Source organism: Xiphophorus maculatus, chromosome 7 (assembly GCF_002775205.1).
Source record: "Xiphophorus maculatus strain JP 163 A chromosome 7, X_maculatus-5.0-male, whole genome shotgun sequence".
NCBI lineage: Eukaryota > Metazoa > Chordata > Actinopteri > Cyprinodontiformes > Poeciliidae > Xiphophorus > Xiphophorus maculatus.
The window spans coordinates 15,101,915-15,121,056 of record NC_036449.1 but is presented as its reverse complement, the minus strand read 5'-3'; the positions used below and the strand labels follow the sequence as shown (position 1 = coordinate 15,121,056).

General features: G+C 35.9%; 1 protein-coding gene across 2 annotated transcripts in view; it reads right to left on the bottom strand.

The window, feature by feature from the left end:
* LOC102223888 (glypican-6-like) overlaps positions 1 to 19,142 on the bottom strand; it is a 101,192-nt gene that overhangs the window by 53,513 nt on the left and 28,537 nt on the right. For both annotated transcript variants that reach the window (XM_005799388.2, XM_023337379.1), the window contains exons 2-3: positions 16,000 to 16,158; positions 3,856 to 4,247 (exon numbers count right to left, since the gene is read on the bottom strand). In XM_005799388.2, coding sequence (XP_005799445.1) covers positions 3,856 to 4,247; positions 16,000 to 16,158 — 551 coding nt within the window. The remainder of the gene's footprint in view (positions 1 to 3,855; positions 4,248 to 15,999; positions 16,159 to 19,142) is intronic.

Here is a 19,142-nt window from a genome sequence, read left to right as displayed (position 1 = left end):
GAAATTCCACTGTTCTTCTTTTGCAATCCTATTACCTAGTTTCTTATTCAGTGAATTTTTTACTGAAACAACACCTGAAACTACCTCCCATTCTATCTCATATCCCATTTTAGCAATAGCTGGTGATAAAATACAGGCAGAGTAGGACGGTGCTAGGACAAAGTTCCCACATTTCACAATTTCTAAATAATTGCACCTTCTACTCCTATGCAACTTGCATATGTTTTTTTATTCTACTCTCTGCAGCAACAGATTTTCTTTCTCAGGAAATACTGTAAGGTACTTTTGCTTGACGTTTATCAAATGCTTTCTCTGGCAGACTGATAACCATAGCAACAATATCTGGATTTATTAATATTTTCCTGTCTTTTAAGAGGTCTAGAAGAAAGCAAACACTTATAACCCACTGAGTGAGTGGTGCTTCCATTTAGCTGATTCTAATCAATCTACTTAAACAACTCAGGTTATTTTCTGGAAAAAGAAAACCTCTCTTAGCTTCAACAAAATGTTTAAGAATTTTGTAGATTGTTAAAATCTTTGACTGTTTTAGTGTTAAATATAGAAATAAGCCAATTTGATTTATCTGCAGATTTTTAGAGAGAACACTGTTAAATGGTTATGTCTAATTGTGGAAGTCCAGCTGCATCAAAAGGGTTCGCTGCAAACATGATCACAAACATCTACAAGAGAAATTTTCAGGGAATTCAAGTTAAGCTTTAATAGACCACCAAGCTGCGCGAAAAATTACTGTTTTGCATATAAAAATCTCTGAAAGGGCAAATATTATATCAGCTGAAGTTATACAACAGTTTTAATTAGTAAGCCTTATGTTTTAATGTTAAGATCCAGAGGACCAGATGCTTGCAGTGCTGTTGAGATGGCGTACAGTGGGCTTGCAGCTATTTTCTTTATTCTATGAAGCAACAACCAGCTTTTTATTATGCATTTCTCAGTGTGAAAACTTGCTGCTCAAGATTACAAGTCGCTATGCTCCTACTTTTCCGTTGCTCCTTTAAAAATTCAAAAAGTAGAGCTATGAGTCTTTTATGTTTCTCGAGGAAGAGACGCATAAACAAGTAGTAATGACGTTAATTTGGCTTTTGTTGTCTTCTACAGAAATGTACTAGTTTCAGTTTGGTTTGGTCAAATTCCTGTGCCACATGAATACTTTGATAATGATAAAGAGGCTTTTTCCTAGGATTGTGCTTTTTATGTTAAGGCTGTATGACTTTGCCTTCTCGATAAGCGTGGGAAGATAAAACATGAAAACATTTGCTACAAAAGAATATATAATTATTAATAGGTTAAATGGCCCTGCTCCAATAAAGCTTTTGAGGAGCTAACAAATCATCAGTAGAAACTGAAGTTAAATGTTCATCTATCCATCAGTCTAATCCCATTTAAACCCAGTTATAATAAATGACAGGATTAAACAACTAAATAAATATAAAATGAAATATTTTTTCAAAGTTGGACACAACTGTCATTTTCTTAATGGACCTTGTAGAAAAAAACTAAAGGGCTTATAATATGGTGAGGTTTTATGCTTTAATAAGGAGAAGAGGTGTTATGTAGAAATAAAGGGATTCCTTTTATTTGTCTCTTCATTCAGAGAGAGACATTTTCAAAATGCTATGCAGCTCTTTGCATTTTGAAAATTCAGACCATTGTTGAAAATGGGATGCAATTTCGACAACTATAGTTTTATTCAGTATAAAAATAAAATTTCTGTGATTCTGTGATAGTTTAATCTGAGTATAAATTGCTTTGAGGCCTCAGAGGTTTGCTAGGGAACGTCAGAGAACAAACAAATTCACAAACAGTTTCACCCTTGATTTCTCAAGGGTGAAACTGTTTCCCCTCCAAAATTAGAAAGAGTATAGAGCAAATGCATCCCTACCAAACTATCACCATACCAAATAGGCCGAGCAAGAAAGGTACCTATCAAATAAGACATGCCATACTGAGGGTAAAATATGGTGGAGACATCATTATGAAGTGGGCATGCTTTTCTTCAGTGGGCACAGGGCAAAGGTCAGGATTGATGGTAAAATGGGTGGAGCTAAATACAAGAAAATGCTGGAAGAAAACCATTTTGAGGCTGAAAAAGACTTGAAAGTGAGATAGAGGTTCACCTTCCAGCAGAGCAATGACCCAAAACATAGAGCCAGAGCAACGAGAAATTGATTTAGATCCAAGTGTTTTCATGTTTGCAAATTTCCTAGTTAAAATCCAGACCTAAGTAAAACTGAAAATCTGTGGCAAGCCTTGAAAATTTAGGTTCACAAACTCAAATAGTCAAAGACATGACAAGACATGAACTTGATGGTCTTACCAAATATTGGCATAATGGGATATAAAAGCAAACACACGTCTCACTTTTCAGATTTTTGAAAGTAAAAATAAGTTAGAACCACAAATAATATCCTTTGACAATGACACATTACTTTCAGGTGGTCTAAAACACAAAATCTACAAACATACGGTAAAACTTGTGGCTGTGACGAGACCAAATGGGAAAAATGTACAGGGGAATGCATATTCTTGCAAAGCACTTTGTTGAAGCTGTAGCTGAAGTGTATTTTTCTCACTTCTGTAGCAAAAAAGAAATGTAAGTTCACCCTCTCTAATTCAGTGTACTGTAAATCTCTGCAGCAATAAGCCCGGCTGTCCCGTCTTGGTGGCACCGTGAAACGGTCGCCTCCAGCAGGGTGTCTCTTTTCATTATGCTTTCCCTCAATCTGTCATGATGAGTTTATACGTCACGGATCAAAGGGCTGCAGTCCCAGACACCTGACCTGCATCCCAGGGTCCCACTGAAATGTCAAGAGGTGAAGTTGGGACATGCTGGCTCGGAAGGAGAGCGGGGTGTAACCCAGTAAACACGTGCTAACAACACATCCTCTGCGACTGCTTCTAAATGAGCCTCACTACTGTTACTGTAGAGGGGGGGTGAAGCTGAAGTGAAGGAAATATCTTTTAGGTTCACCGAGTTCACTGTGGTGAGGACAGCCTGAAATGAATTGTGGATTATGTAGAGAAGAGCAGGGTATCTGCTTCCTCTTCTCCGTCCGTCTCCGATAATTGAGGGTTACAACATTTCCACTGGCCTCTGCTTCAACTGTACAAAGGCTCGGTTAATATTTATCATATGGCTGATAATTGAATTAAAATGATTGTTGGGAGGGACGGGGGTCAAGTGGGGTAAACAGAATGGCTTGCAGCATGTTGAATCATCGTTTCTTTCAAACCTTATGATGCCTTTTACAAACAGCTTTGTTGTTGCTGAATGTGACTTCATCTAAGGCTTAGCCTTTTGCTTTTTCTTTTATCTAACTTTTGTAGGTAATCAGAGCTGCTCCAATCCCAAGGCTGCAGCGCCAACACTATATTGCATCAAACTGGAAATGACTCCAACACCATGATTAATGGCTTGTGTATGCCGTGTGAACAAATATTAGGCGAGAGAGCAATAAACCTTGATAGCAGAAATGCTTTTCTCTTCACTTTCATTGTCGGGACGACTCTCCTGAGAAATCCACACACCCTTCAAGCCTGTTTCCCAGACAGTGACAGAACAGGCTGCTTTGAGTCTCCCATTTCCTGGAGATGATTACATTAAGAGCGTGAACTAGTCAGAAAGAGTGCAGGAATTCATTGAGAAGAAAGTTTTTAAGCATGTATTTGTTTAGGATAAAATTTTTATTTCATTTGGAGTCAGATGGTAAATATTTTCCACCTGACTGAGAAACCTAAATCAAATTCAGTCTCTTTAAGGTGACAGGACAAAGCATATTTGAATTAACTTATAATCAAGTCAAAATTTAACTCAACTAAACTGGTAAAGAACTTTACCTTTGACACTCTCTGGGCCACTTCCCGACCTACAGAGAGTCCCTGGACGAATGTGCGTGCAGCGATGAATGCACGGGTAACCTGAGCCTTGAGCTTCCTGGGAACATCTCCAAATGGCTTGAGCTCGTCCGTGTACTTACTGATACACTCCAGATAGTCCTCAGTGATGACATACTGGGAGTTCAGCAGCGTGAACATGCGCTCCAGCAGCCGGGACCAAAAGTCATTAAGCATTTCCTCCAGATTAACATTCCCTCCTGTGTAGTAGCGCTTGAGCTCAGCAAACAGGTTCTCAAAGACCTCTGCATTCTGCATGTAAGGCTTGCCGTAGGTCCTCACAAACATCTCATTCAGGGACCGCTCCGTGTTCTCCAGAAGCTCCAGGAAGAATTCTGGGATCAAAAACAAAAGAAAAGACGGTCATATTTACACATGGAAAAATACGGAAATACAGATTCATTAAAATGACAATAAAGTGTACAAAAATAAATCCAGATATGCTGATTAATAAAAATACACAGCACCCATCACAATTACTACCATCCATTTCTGTACACAGCTATTTCTCATTGTGTATAATTTCAAACTAAGACTCAACGTTGGCACCCAGATGTGAACAAGGCAGCAAACACACGTGCATCTTTACAACCATATTTTTTTACTCTGAATCAAACCTAAAAGCAGAAGTGGAGCCTCCTGCATAACCAGCAAGAATGCTGCAGCGGCTTCTGAATGGTAAGTCAACAACAAAACACTTGTCTTTTACAGCAGCCATAGTACAGACCCTTCACTTGGGTTGCGAAAGGTTGGGCTTTGCTGAGGTTGCTAGATAATGAGGCAATGCCTTGGCGATTGTGACTTCACAGACAGAAGGTTTATGAAACCATCTGTTTTCCAGACACCAAATAACATCTACTTACTGTCAGAAAAAAGAGAGATTTTTATTTGTTTCTAGAACCAGTAGAGCCAAAAAATAAAAATAAAAATTGGCAAAAAGTGGATTTTGTGTAATAGAGTCCATTTAAGTATGGTGGAGATTTTTTGTTCCTCTGGCAAATGGGCCTTGTGGCTTAGCTATTGTGCTTTACATCAGTGACTAGCTAAAACACCAAGACGTTTTGAATTAAAATGTGGTGAATCTTTTTTTGTATTGGATAATGGGCTGTCATTGTAATTAAGCAGGATAACGATAGAAAACCTGCGGCCAAATGAACACAAGGATAGTTCACTTGACACATCAACCTTCTTCCACAGCCATCTCAACTCTCAGCTAAAACATATGAAAAGCTATGAGTAGAGCTGAAGAAAACAGTATGAGAGAGGATACAGGAGATAGGCTCTGTCTTTCCAAATAATAACTAAGTCATAATTTGCCTGGGACCTAAATGTTTTTCCATTCCATTTAGCAAAATGTTGCAACTTAAATTTTAGCAGCTATGAATAATGTTATTTTGTAGATTTGATTGGCTTTCTTTTTAAAACTATTAAAAAAGAAGCTTTCCATTCATTTCAACTGATTAAACATACAAAATCCACAGGGGATCAAATTATTTTGTCTATGCAAAATTTTCCAAAAGTTCCTTTATGTGCTGCTAAAGTTTCAGCTTCATTTGCCGAGTTTCTCTTCCTGCTGCTTTTATTTGAAGATTCATATTTTCCTCCTGCCTATGATCCTTCCCTCTCCCTCCAAATATGAAAAGAGCTTCCACAAATAGATACAGCTGTTCTCCATATTCATACAGCAAAACAATACAATGCACCACCATGACAAAATCTCTGTTTTTATAGTATCTTATGGGGAGCAGCTTAATGTTTTTTAACACTGACACACTTTGCCTGGCTGTCCATGTCCCTCTGTGCCTGGCTTTGTTCCCTGTTCTTTGTCCATCTGACAGCATCATAAAACATTTTATAAGAACATCCTCCATTTCATAAAAAAGAGTTTAGGCACACTGAAAAAAGAAAAACGAATTCTTTCTTCTCTAACCATTGCCAAATTGATCCAAATTTGTGACAACTGTTCCTTTTATGTATTATTTCAATACTTACAACAAGAGTGTAAGAATATGCCCATCTCAGTACTAAGTGTATATGCATGAAACAACATGTTTTTGTAATAAAAATTTCTCAATTTTCAAAATGTTTTGAAAAAGCATGCAAATAGTGTAGAAAAAAGTCAAGTTGTAGCTGGTGGAAATATTGCAGTTTTATGCTTGCCTGGTTTTAAGGTCAAACACATGCTTAAATATGAATTGATATTGGTCATTTTACATTTTATAAATAAAATGTTTCTTGATTCTCAAACTGCTTTCCAGTTTTTTTTATTGTCTTATGGTTATTCATGATGAAGTCACAAGGAGAAAAGAATTCAGACATGCCTCTCCACCACCACTGGGGGACTCGAATGCGTTCCCAGGCATCATCAGGGTTTATACACCCTGATGATCAGTCTAACTGGTTTAAGACATGTTTGGCCATGGTGTGGCCAACATGCAATTGGCAGCCATCAGAAGGATTTTGTGTGGCCCCCTGACCATAAATTAAGAAATACTGGATCAGGTGATAGATGAAACTGGACTCTTTCATTTTTTTGTCAAGATTTTTACAGAAAAATGAAAATTGCTAGGTACAAGAAAATGTCTTTTTGTTAGCTAGTCTTGTGTTTTAAATTTAACTTTACAGTAAGGATGCAAACACCCATTGACATCTACTCAAAATCAGATGATAGAGTAACATACATCCTGTACCTTTAGCATAATGGCCAACATCCACTTGCAGTATGCTCACACTGCTCAATAAATCATCATTATCTTTTCGTTTTCAAAGTTCTGCCACAGGAATGTTTTAGAAACATTGGAGACTTCCTTCATGCTTATGTAAGTGTTGTCATCCACCCAGAAAAATCTTGCCAACAGTACAAATTTTGCATAATTGATTGTGTGCATGCAACAATAATGGATGGTGTGGAAGAGAGAAACAGTTGTAAAAAGAAACTAAACATGTTGAAAACTACAAATGAACCTTCTTCTGCTGCAGTTTTAATTAAAACAAATTTTAGCATTGCAACTTCAGACTCCTCCTTTCTTTGTCCTGGGCAAAGAAAGGAGTTAGGTTTCTTAGTTAGGTTTTATTTTAAGTATTGCCTGGTAGATATTTTAGGCAAAGAAAATGTTGCATTTACACCCATCAGCCAGCGGTGGGTTCATACACATGCAACTCTTTTGCAATCTGGATTCAGAGCAGTGAACATCTGCTCTGACTGCAGATGGGAAGGAGCGCTGCATGCCACATGCTAGTGCTTTGGGACAGGGTCTACTGCTTCTCCTTAAGACGATTAAGAACAATATGTGCTTTCACTTCGGTCTCCAAGTGCCGCAAAACACCAAGAAAATGGCTAAATTTCTTGCTAGTTCATTTTATTGAGAGAGTTGCTGGCAGTATCTGATTACTGGCTACATGAAAAGTTTAAAAACTTTAATGGCAACACTGATCCAACAGAGAATATAAATGGAAAATTATGTCAAGACATAGGACATCCAAGACATACTTCATTTCTTAATTCAAAATATGATTCTTAGACATAGATGAAGAGTGTGAAGCTTAAATCCCTCACTTTCATCTCAATGGAAAATAATACCATTTTAAGTTTGCTCTCTGCTATGCTGCAGCTAGCAGAGCCTGTTGTGAATGTTCAGGCTAGTTAGCATGACAGCAAATAAACAATTTTCCTGTAACGGTAAGCCGTTTCTCCGTCTTTAGCACATTGAGCAGCGCTCATGAGGTTGAGTGACAGTGCTAACACTCTCCTCGTGGCTCTGATTGGTTGTTTTTGGCTGGGAATGGTGCATTTCTTCAGATAGCAATAGCAGCTCAGTGGAAGAGATTGATCTTTTCACAGATTTTAGCAAATATGTAAAAAAAAACAAAAAATTTTTATAAAAGTTGCACACTGCAGGTTTAATGTGACATTTAGTCAAACACACATTAGTTTAATTAATCACTGGGATATGACATTTATAGTTCTGGAAAAACAGAATTGCTTCATAGCTGCATTAGGTCATCCTGAAATGTTTCCAGTAAAGTGCATTGAGTGAGTGCACTGAAGGCATGTCAGGCCTGGCTTGGGAGATGAAGTAGGATAGGGCTGCAGAGTGATGTGGCCATGTGGGGGTTGAGTTTGGACTGCAGCAGTGTTTAGGTGGGTGGTGAAAATCAGTGGTTTTATTATCTTCATCATTTTGAATTTGATCACCAAATGTTTAAGTTAAAAATCTCAATAATGATTCGAACTCCTCCAATATAAAGTAACTGCTCATCAAGCAAATTAGTGTTGTCAGATGCCCTCTGTTCATCACCAACTTTCTTGTATTAAATAGTATCAGCAGACCAAAATATTTTTTCTACTTGCTGCTGCTTGTAGTGGACTCTAAGAAGCAGAATTTTAGTGAACAGGTTGATTCGTATGTAGGCGACAAAACAGGATTATTTACGTCACGTTCAATATGGCCACCATGGCTTAAAATGTCTCATGAGTGAGACAAAGTCTGCCAGACAGCTCATGCCATCAATTATGATGTTGCTTTACTCTTGCTCTTCAATGCACTCCAAAAAATGGATCAAAATTTCCTTACCAATTTTGGCAGTCTATTCAAGGTAAAAGCTTGAAGCATCACACTACATGCAAAACCTCCCGCTTGCTGCTCACTACCTGTTAGATTCTTTCCAGTCCCTTCACCACCCCAGCATCCACCCATGGGCTCTATAATTAGAGAGTTTCTAATTCCCTGGCATGGAGTGAGACATGTTCAGTGGGAGGAGATACTCATCACTTCAGGAAAGCAGCATGGACATGGAACAATGAGCTCTGAGCCAAGAGTCTGAACTTATTTTAGACAACAAACCCAAACTCGTTTGAATTGACAACAATCTCTATTTTATATTGTAATTTCCTGGGTTCACTGATGAGCTGCAATACAGTCCTGGTTTTCCCTGCCTAAACTATTTCAGATTATGAACTAAAGGTGAATGCAGATAAAAAAAAGAAGGAAAAAAACCTTTTGATCAGCATCATTAGGTAGTGGCAGTGCATGGTTGCATTTTCTTGCAGGCATCACCTGATTGACTTCCAAATAAGTAAAAGAAAACTCATCTGGAACACAACTCTCAAACAACTATTTGTTATATTCAATTGTTTGTGCCGCCCCTTGATGGAATGGAAATTTGGGTAGAGAGCCACATCACCCATAAAAAAAAAGTCACTGGTCTGATCAGCCAATAGAAAGACTGTGATAATGTGTTCATCCCCTGATGGGGGGAAATGTCCAACACACATATTTAACGTAGACTGTTACTTGTTACCTAGCTCTGTCCTCATCTCACACAATGTTGTAGTATTTGGCCTGATGGTCTGTTCTGTAGTACCTGATTATTGTAGGTGATATCACACCTGGCCCTTGGCCCCAGTGTGATATCACAAATCACACTGGGGCCCTGTGAACACCAGTAAGAGAGTCTAGTTTTTGTGGCCATATCATGGAAAGATCCTTTGAGTATTTGAACTATGTAACTGTCAGGATTTAACTGAGTCAGGCTCTTGAGTAGACTAATAAATTTTCTACAACTACCTCTTTTTTCTTGAAGTGAGAATGTTCTTAAAGCAGTGCAGCAGAGGTAGGGTCACATTTCAACCCCACATGAGAAATGCATATTGCAGCCAATTATCATAATGGTCCAGTCAAAAGTGTAATGGATTTAAAGTGGTCATTATCTCTGAGCAATGCAGGTGAAGAAAAAAAAGACATAACACTCAAACTATATCACAAATCACACTGGACTAGTTTTATCAAGAGAACAGGAAAAAAATGTGCGAGAAAAAGGGTCTTCTGTTCCTGGATGTATGATAAAGAATGTAAAAGGCCAACATGAATGAGAATGTATTTATAGTAATTATATAGAAACTTAGATTCCAGCGGCTCCTATATCTGTTTAGCAGGAAACTGATTTATCACATACAATTAGTGTGAAATGAAGTTGATACGTTGTCACAAATAATTATTGTCCATTTCCACGTCGTATCAGGTTTAATACGTTTTAAATGACTGCAGTAGTTCCTCTGGGGAGCTGATAAAATTAGCTTACCTTTTGCTACACTTTTGTATCTTTCATCACAGGCTCCTTTTGTTTTACATCCAATATAAAAAAAGAACAGCACTAGAATGAACTCAGGTAATATTAAATATGCAGAGTTTCAAACATTACTTGTGCCTTATTGATGAGTTTTACTTAATAGGATCAGTCAGCAGTGCTGGGGGATATGCTAAATGAATAATGACAGCTTCTGAGAAAAGTTCACTCAAAAATAAATAATTTAATTTAAAATAAATTCAGTGCAGTCATTATTAAATTTAGAAAATAATAATCACTAAATATGAGCAGTTTATTCTCAATGTGCATAAGACAGTTATGTAAGCTGTCCTGTTTCGGAGTGATTAGAATGAATAATTATGGCTCATTATGAATAGTCTGAATCTGAAAGCATGAGAAAACAATACATCGTCACTGAATTAATTAGCATTCTGTTTGGAAATGTAGCAAAAGGCAAAAAAAAAAATGTGTAAGGCTTTCATAAATCTTAACACATCAGTAATAAAGATGTTTGACCAAATTAAGATGCAAAAAGACAATAGTGAAATATTGGGGAACAGCATATCTAATAATCTTGGCATGCCGGAAGCTCATAATATTTCACTGACAAATCTCTGTTTGGCACTGACTTCTTGCTGTGTACACAAGGCTGTGCAGAGGTTTTACAGAGCTTCCTTGCTCTCAGTTTCTATGCTTCTATTGATGGATGATCTCTGTGATGGCAAAGATATCAGTAGTCTATTTCAACAGTCTTGAAACAGTACTCATTTTTTGAACTTTTGAGCTACATAATAAAAGTAGAGAGATTTTTATGAACTTGTGGAGAAAAAGTATTTTTGGAAATTGTAATTATAAAGTTAGCCAGATAGAAGAAGGGGAAAAAAACAAGAAGAGTGATCAGGTTAATTTTCCAGTTTTTTCATTTCAAAATGACTCTTATTTATCTTTATTTATCCAGCGCTATAAATTCAATTAAGTAATAACAGCTAATTTCAAGGCTTACCACATCAAATAAATACACCAAGTAACATACAGGACCTTGCAAAGGTGTTATTAACCCTTTAACCTTTTTACATTTTGTCATTTAACAACAAACTGCTCTGCATTTTATTTGGCTTTTCTGTGACAGAAAGGCACATAGTAGCGCAGATAACTGAAGGGAAATAGGTAGTACAATAAGTAACTAAAAAAGCATAGTGTTGTTTTGTCTTCAGTCTCACAAAAAGGACGTTCTAGAAAGTATTATTTTTCTTTTACCTTCACAGTTGTGCACTACTTTGTGTTGATCGATCACATAAAATCCCTAAAAACTGTATTGACGTCTATGGCCTGACATGATGTGAAAAAGTTCAAAGTATTATGTATTATTATTATGCTTTTGCAAGGTAAACTGAAACCAGTCGGATGTTTCCAACAGCAGCATTGACAAAACCTCCATCTATAAAACCAGGCCTGAATAAGCTACAGAAATTGTATGCTGTAGAGTAAACAGCTGTTATTACCAGCAGAACTCTCCGTGTTCTCAGCAGGACTCCAACCAGCCGGAGACGGAGTCCATCACTATGTAGGTGACAGTTAAAAGCGCAAACAATAACACACGCAAGTTGGTTTTCAGCCCTTTTGAGGTTTCATTCCCATACATGAAACAAGCTATTGTGCCGCACTTTAAATTCCACATGTCAATCATAAACTGGGTCATCGATTGGCCAGACCAAAAAGAGCTGCTCTGAGTGGAAGAGAGAGTCCTTTTATTTCTCCATTTCCTTCTGTTCATATCTAATGCAAAACTACCACCCAGTTACACAGTGGCACTTAAAATCAGGCTTTAAATGCACTAAGGTGGAAGGAAATGTCTGTAAAACGGCTTTATTTTAGAAATGTTAAAAATCCTGACATAATATGTGGAAAAATCACAATTACTTCTTAAATTACAGATATATCACATGTATTTATATAAGTTCGATCTTTGGCACTATATTGCAAGTTTTCCTGCCTTCTCTCTCCCCTGTTTCTTGTCTGAAAAAAAAATCTTCAATATGTTAAAATGTTTAGCCATTTGTTAAATAAAACAGTATCCTCAGAATTACTTCTAAACAGTTGCATTAGTGAAGCAATTGCACGTCCAAGTAAAATGGTGAAAAGGGAGACTTGCACAATAATTGTACGACCCTCAATTTACACTGCTTGCATCTCCGCTTCACTCCACCACAGAACGGACTCCAAAGAAAATACATACCCAGTAAAGAGATGGACAATAAATCAGTATCAACGTATGTCACAATAGACACATGATCAATATCAATAGATAATACATCTGATAGAATATTCAATATATTGAATATCCACTGAACTCCGATCCAAAACTGCATAACTTTCAAGTAGATGTAGGCAGAGGAAAGCCTTTAACTGCTCTACCTCTCACTGTGAGCAAAGCAAGGTGGGCAGCATCAACTTTACACCATTTCAGATTTTGCCACCATGCATAATAACTGCATAAAACAAACAATGCTATTGAGTGAAAACTATGGATGAAACAATAAAGGTCTTAGCAACATTTCAGATATTTAAAACTCAACAAAAAAATAAATTTTCTCAAAACACAACATATATTAATTAATTTATTTGCATAAGGGAATTGCAGTAGAGCCGCATCCAGTGTAAGGGGTAATGCTAAAAAAATAAAATAAAATAAAATAAAATTTATTCTGATGACATGCTTGCTTGGAGAGATTGGAGTATTAAGGCCTGTGTGCAAATGCTGGTCAGAACAACCAGACATTGATCCATCTAACCTGAATACTGACAGAAATTCAGCATTTCATCTTGTAGTTTATGGCAAAAGTGATCATTCCCCCAACTGGTGCATGGCCAACGTTAATGCAACGTTAACGGGTAGAGTGTCTGTTTGTAGGTCTCTAGAATCCAGCAGCCACATTTCTCCTGACCTTTTTGAATAAATTACTATATAACTCTCCAGTTTATGAACTCAAACTAAAACTAGAGATTTTGCTATCACCATTTTTGTCATGGATTGCCATTTTGTTATGATGCCTTAATGTGGTATTCCATACATAATGTCATCACTCAGCAGCAACGTCTAGTTCTCAGCTGCCTTGAGCAAGTTTTTTTTTCTTTATTTTCTACACATTTCTTGATTTCATTTTGGAAAATATATACAGCTATTTTGAACTACAAGCTGAACATATTTGAAAAAGAAGGGTTTTAAAACTCTTAGATTTTCTCCTTATAAAATTATGGATTATATGGGGTCAGAGAGTGGACATCAATAGTTCAAACACTCACACAGGTGCTTTGAATATATTTCTAAGTGTGGACGACCTTAAAAGACCAAATGCATGCTCTCTTTATAATAAATGGTTGTTGAACAAGAAATATGTGTGGGCTGCTTAACAACTGCCAACAACCGTAACAACCGTAGACTCATCAAAGTCTGCACAAGGAAATGAACATACACAAGGGCTGTACATTAACTATGCGTAGGTGGAACACCAGAGTCAGGTGCTAAATGGATTAGAAAGGGCATTTAAATAACTCAATGCTGAGGTCTTGTTTAGATCTTTGGAGCAGAATTAAGAAAAACACAAGAAAATATTATGGTAGAGCAAAAGAGAAACTAACATTGTACTGAATAATCTATTGCTGCAAAGACACATTTCAAACTGATTACAAACAGTATCAACAGTGAGATTAAATATTAATCAAGGAAACAACATCTCACACATCCTAAGCAGCTTGTCAGCAAACACAGACAGTGTCTGGCATAAACTCTGCATAGGACATCTTTGACTATTGCGACTAAAATATGGAGAGTGGCAGCAAATCCCAAGGGAAAGAAAGATAGCCTGGAGTCATGCATATAAGTGCTGCTGCTGGAAACACCCGCACCCAATCCCCACCCCTTTCACCCATCATTTCTACTGCAGGAAAATGGTTGGTTTTCACCACTCTTTTTTAATGAGAAATTTAAGTATCATTTATTTATGCTTTCAGGAATCCCTTATTGTTACCTTCCTAAAATACCCGTCAATTTTGGCAAAAAATTACTTAGGCCATTATTTTAGGAAAGTGACGATATCCATTTACGAAGTATAGTATACAGGTAGAACATATAATGTGTAGTTCAATAATTTGTATGAAGCTATAGGAGTTAAGACTATGCAATTATTTCATGTTTCTTTTTCTGCACTTGTGAAACAGTTTTATTCTAATATACTGTACATTCAAATATGGTACTACACAAGATCTGTAAAATAAATTTTCCCCAAACTGTTAACATATTAGTTTGTAATCGGAGGTTTCAAAATTTCCTATTTCTCTTTATAGCATCCCACTGCTGTGGAGACTGTTGCAGCAAATCCTAATAAACTACTGTATAAACATCCCCAGATAATTACTCTTTATTTCAGAGGTTGACTGTAGTGTGACAATTAGAGAAGTCTTTGTTAGTTATTTCTTAATAACACTATCAAACATGTTGTGTTTTTAATTTGATTTGATTACATTTATTAATTGGGGAAAATATTCAATATTAAAATACTTGTAATTTAACTAAACTGGCAGTGCTGTACCATTTTCATTCCGGCAGTTCACCCTTTGCACCTAAAAGACAACACTGATCCTTCTTTTTCTAATATAACATTTCAAAGTTCAAGGACACAGAGATCTCTGTACATGATCTCTACAACATTCAGAAATCGGGGTCCTCAATTTTGCCCTTTTCTCTTCTAAATCTATGGGGTTTATCTTTGGAAAACGAGATAGCCTGGAAAGAAGGTTGATCTGGAGTCTAAACCTCTTCTGTACGAATTTGATCATATGTTTTGGTCCTTATCCTGACAATTGGTTGGTACCAAGATTTATGTTTTTCCTGCAGTTCTTAACTTTGAGCTTGTGATTAAATATATATATAAACTGTATATATTTATGCATTTATTGATTATCCTCAGTGATTTTGCATGATGCAAAGATAAATATGGGTCATCATCCAGCCTTGTTTGTCACAATTCTAGGTGTTTTCATTTTTTAAATGAATACACCTAGACTGTAGGTATGCGCACGTTTAGGGATGATGAAATTGAATTGCAACCATTTCTTGATGAACAAATATTAACAAGCAGATTTGCCCTACTTAAATATGTTATCTTGTATCTTCCTTCTTAAAGAGTGGCTAAGTAGAATGAGCTATCTTTATTTATTTATGTAGATTTACAAGGTGTTTGATAGGAATCTTGCACAGTAATAATTACCAAGATTTAATGATCATACATTTTATTATCCTCATGTGATAATACTGATAATATTCTAAGATTATAAAAGACAAGAATTAAAGGGCTCTTTAGCTTTAACACTTCAAAGGTTTTTATTAAAATTAAAAGGATATGTGTGTCAGTCATTTTAAAAAATAACAAGGAATCTTTCCTCTGACAAGTTTAACCCTGCCAGGCTTTGTCCTTCATGATAAGCTGCAGCTATTAACACAGTCTAATGGTTGCAGAAAAAAATTATATTCCTAAAAATAATTCTTGAGAGAAATAAAAAACAGTGCTAAAATTTTGAGATAAAGAGTTTAATTTAAAACTCAGTATGTTCCAATTCAAAAGAAACTAATTAAACAAATGGTGATTTGTAGAGTGAAATAATGTTTGAGACAAAAATCACACATTGCACAAAACTCCAAGCAGTCTCAATAATGTAGTTCGTCTTTATGTGAACCTTGTCAATTCATTGCACAAGAAACCGTGTTTGTTTAATCCAAACAGAAGCATATTAATGAGATTTTCACAACTCCTCTCTTCCGAATGGAAGAAAAAAAAACTTCAGACAATTCTTTACAATTAGGTATAGCAGTATAAATCCTTTGATTTTTGCTTTCTGCAGCCGACAGCAATATGGTGACAAAGTATTTAAATAATTTTCAAAAGAAAAGAAATTAAAAAAATAAATAAATATGAGAAAAGCATTAAAGAATGAAAGACCTACCATCAAATCTTTTATGTCTGGAGACAAATGTGCTTCTCAACGTGTGGCTGGTTTCATCAAGCAGATTTTCAAAGTCCAACTTGCTTTGCTGACCAAATCGGTCTTCCATTTCTTGGGTACAACAGGTGTGTTCATAGGTGCAAACACGCAGATCTTCTCCTGCAAAAGGAAAACAAAGCAGAAGTATTTTTATATTACTGCTGAATTGATAAAAAAAAATAAAGATAACACTTGACCAAGTTGAAGTAAAAACACAGACTGTCTAAAGTAAAGTAGATTAAAAAGGAGGATGTCCTATGTTGATCATTTCGGTGTTCAGCATTTAATCTAATTTGTTTTAAAGTAAATTTAATATTAAGCAAATAATTCAGACCTTTTATAATGAGCAACATAGTAGCTCTGGTCCACAAGACCTTTATTTATGGCCCTTCAGTTGCCTTTACAGCATGAGTGAATTTGATTAAATCTGCTTTAATTCAATGTACATAATTAATAAGACACGCTCAGTAATTACGGTCTGACTGTTGGCTATGCAAATTACATAATCTTTAAGGCATTTTATTGTTGACTGAGGCTATACTTGAGACAATACAGCATAGAAGAAACTTTGCAAATATTTTTCAAATCAGAGCACAGTCTGCAAATGTTCATTCAAACTTGAATTTTAATGTGATCTAGAAGTTCATTTTTTCATAAACTTTAAGTAAAATTGTGCTACAAAGGAATAGTTTTTGTAGCAAAAAGTAAAGCAACACTACCACTGAAAACGTGTTCCTGTGCACTGCCAGTCAGGTGGTTTAAAGAAGTCTACTATATGTTAGAACTCAAAGAAACATTTCCTGGTTCTCAGTCATAAGTTGAAACTAATGGATCTAAATGTGAGGAAGTTAGCCAGTCTCCTTTCGTCTTTAGAGTCTTTGTTAATCTAATGATATTAATTTTGAACAATGCATGGATAAGAATGAAGGGTGCAGAATTCAGTGCTCAGCTTCACCAGGATGGGTTACTTTTATAATAATGACTATTATGAAAAGTGGTGACAGCTCGTTCCACATCAAAATAAAACAGCAGGTTTTGAAATAGCAAATGCAAATGAGCCAATAGGGAAATACAAAAAACAAAATTACTAATTTCTCTAACAAGTATGGGTTTTCATAAACTTTTTACTTTCTCTAAGCAAGTATTGAGACATTAATTGGAAGGAGAAATGAAATGGATTTTTAGTCAAAGACAGTGAATGAAGTCTGACTTTTATTTTTGCAAAATAAACTGATTTGTGCAATGAAATAAGATAATTAAAATAATGTAGTGACATGAAAGCAAATGAAATGAAATGCTGATGTTTATTATTAACTTTTGCCTCTGGTGAAACAGATGAAATATTCTTTTAAAATATTCTCCCATAGTACATAATTGATGTAACCGTGGAAGTACTTAAGCTAATAAAAACTGTATGACCCTTATAATTTCATTTTCATCAGCGGCCAATAAAAGAAGACACAGATAATCCAAACTCTGCCCGACAAAATTCATTTTAAAACTGTATGACCCTTATATTCACTTTTGATGATTTTAGAAATGGCATGTGCTGTCTCGTACTCGGTGACCTCAGTGTGCAGCTAAACAATATCAGCTGATGCATGTACTCTTTTCGGTTGCATCTCATGATCATCATGACAGAAATACTTCTAATTTCATCATATCACAAATCATGTGATGGCACACGGTGGAGTGATCCTTTCACTGCTGCAATCTAACTCTATATTACAACACAATTTGTGTCTAAAGTTAAGTCAGACCTACATGCTTGAGGGCACACTATTTTTAGCAATTAGTATTACACAAAGCAGAATTTCTATTCAATATTCATTGAAGCCAAAACAAAATAACAAACCTTTTTTTTTTTGAAACCACATTTACAAACTGTAATATGGCAATGTGAGGGGGATGTTTGTGTTAATAAATGTGTGAACAGTGCAATGAGGAAAGGCGTGAGACTTGATGGCAAAAGGGATTTGCATAAAATTAAAGCCGGGCAGTTCAGCTGACTACTGCATGGTCTATAAAATAATACTGAATCTTCACAGAAAACTTTAAGTAAAGTGCTGCTCAGGTATTATGGTTGTGCATTACTGACGTATAGCCTTTATGATAAGTATATAAAATATGCTGCCTTCTTTTAGAATGGCTTTTGGCTGAACAATGAGAAGAAAATATATTTTCAATACAGCAAAGACTAAATAATAAGTTCAAGAGCATATAATGTTTTTAAGACAGAAAGCCTAAAATACTGAAAATATGAAACATAAACAAATTACAGTTTGCCTTATTTAAGTTTTTTCTAGAAGTTTTACAATATACTTGTTCTGAAAGAAAGAAAGGCTTATGAGTCAGTTTCACAAAGAAAGACAACACTGCTATGTGACCTTCCATCTGTAGCAACCCTTGAGAAATGTGACTCTGTATCGCTGTAGACATATATTGGATTGTTACCTTTAAAATTATTACCTTAAAAATAATTTTTTTTATGAATTGTGGCTTATTGTCAACAGAAAGAGTAAAGAGGGAGCACATTTGGTACAAAAAATATATTTTATGCAGGAAAAATGAGACATCTTTGTGGAACACGTGAGGAAGATGGATTCCCACAAAAAATGTGTCTCTATTCAGATCAATATTTGCCCCAAGATTATGAAACAATGGTAAGTGTTTCAAAGTGTAACAGACGGAGATATATCTTAGCTCATGCTCTAAAACAAATATCCCTGCAGCAAAAAGTCAGACCAAAGTGGGGAATGAGGCTGTTATGCGTGAGCATAATGTTTAACAGGAAAGAAAATGCATTCTAATATAGAAGTTTTTACCTTTTATGCCTTCTCTGCCTAAACAAAACGCATGCTTGCATTTACAGCGAGCATAAAACCAATACTTTTTCTCTCAAAACAATTGCTAAGAAGGTTCAGCCACATTAATTATTTACAGTTTTTCTCAATGTGTCTGACCCAAAAGAACCAGCTGACGTGTGGTTGAATATTAGTGTGTTGACTTTGCTTCTTTCAAAACTACTGTGTTGAACAGGAGTCTTCAAACCCAGTCGTCGTAAAGAGCAATATGTCTTGATAGCTGTCTTAGAAAATGAATCT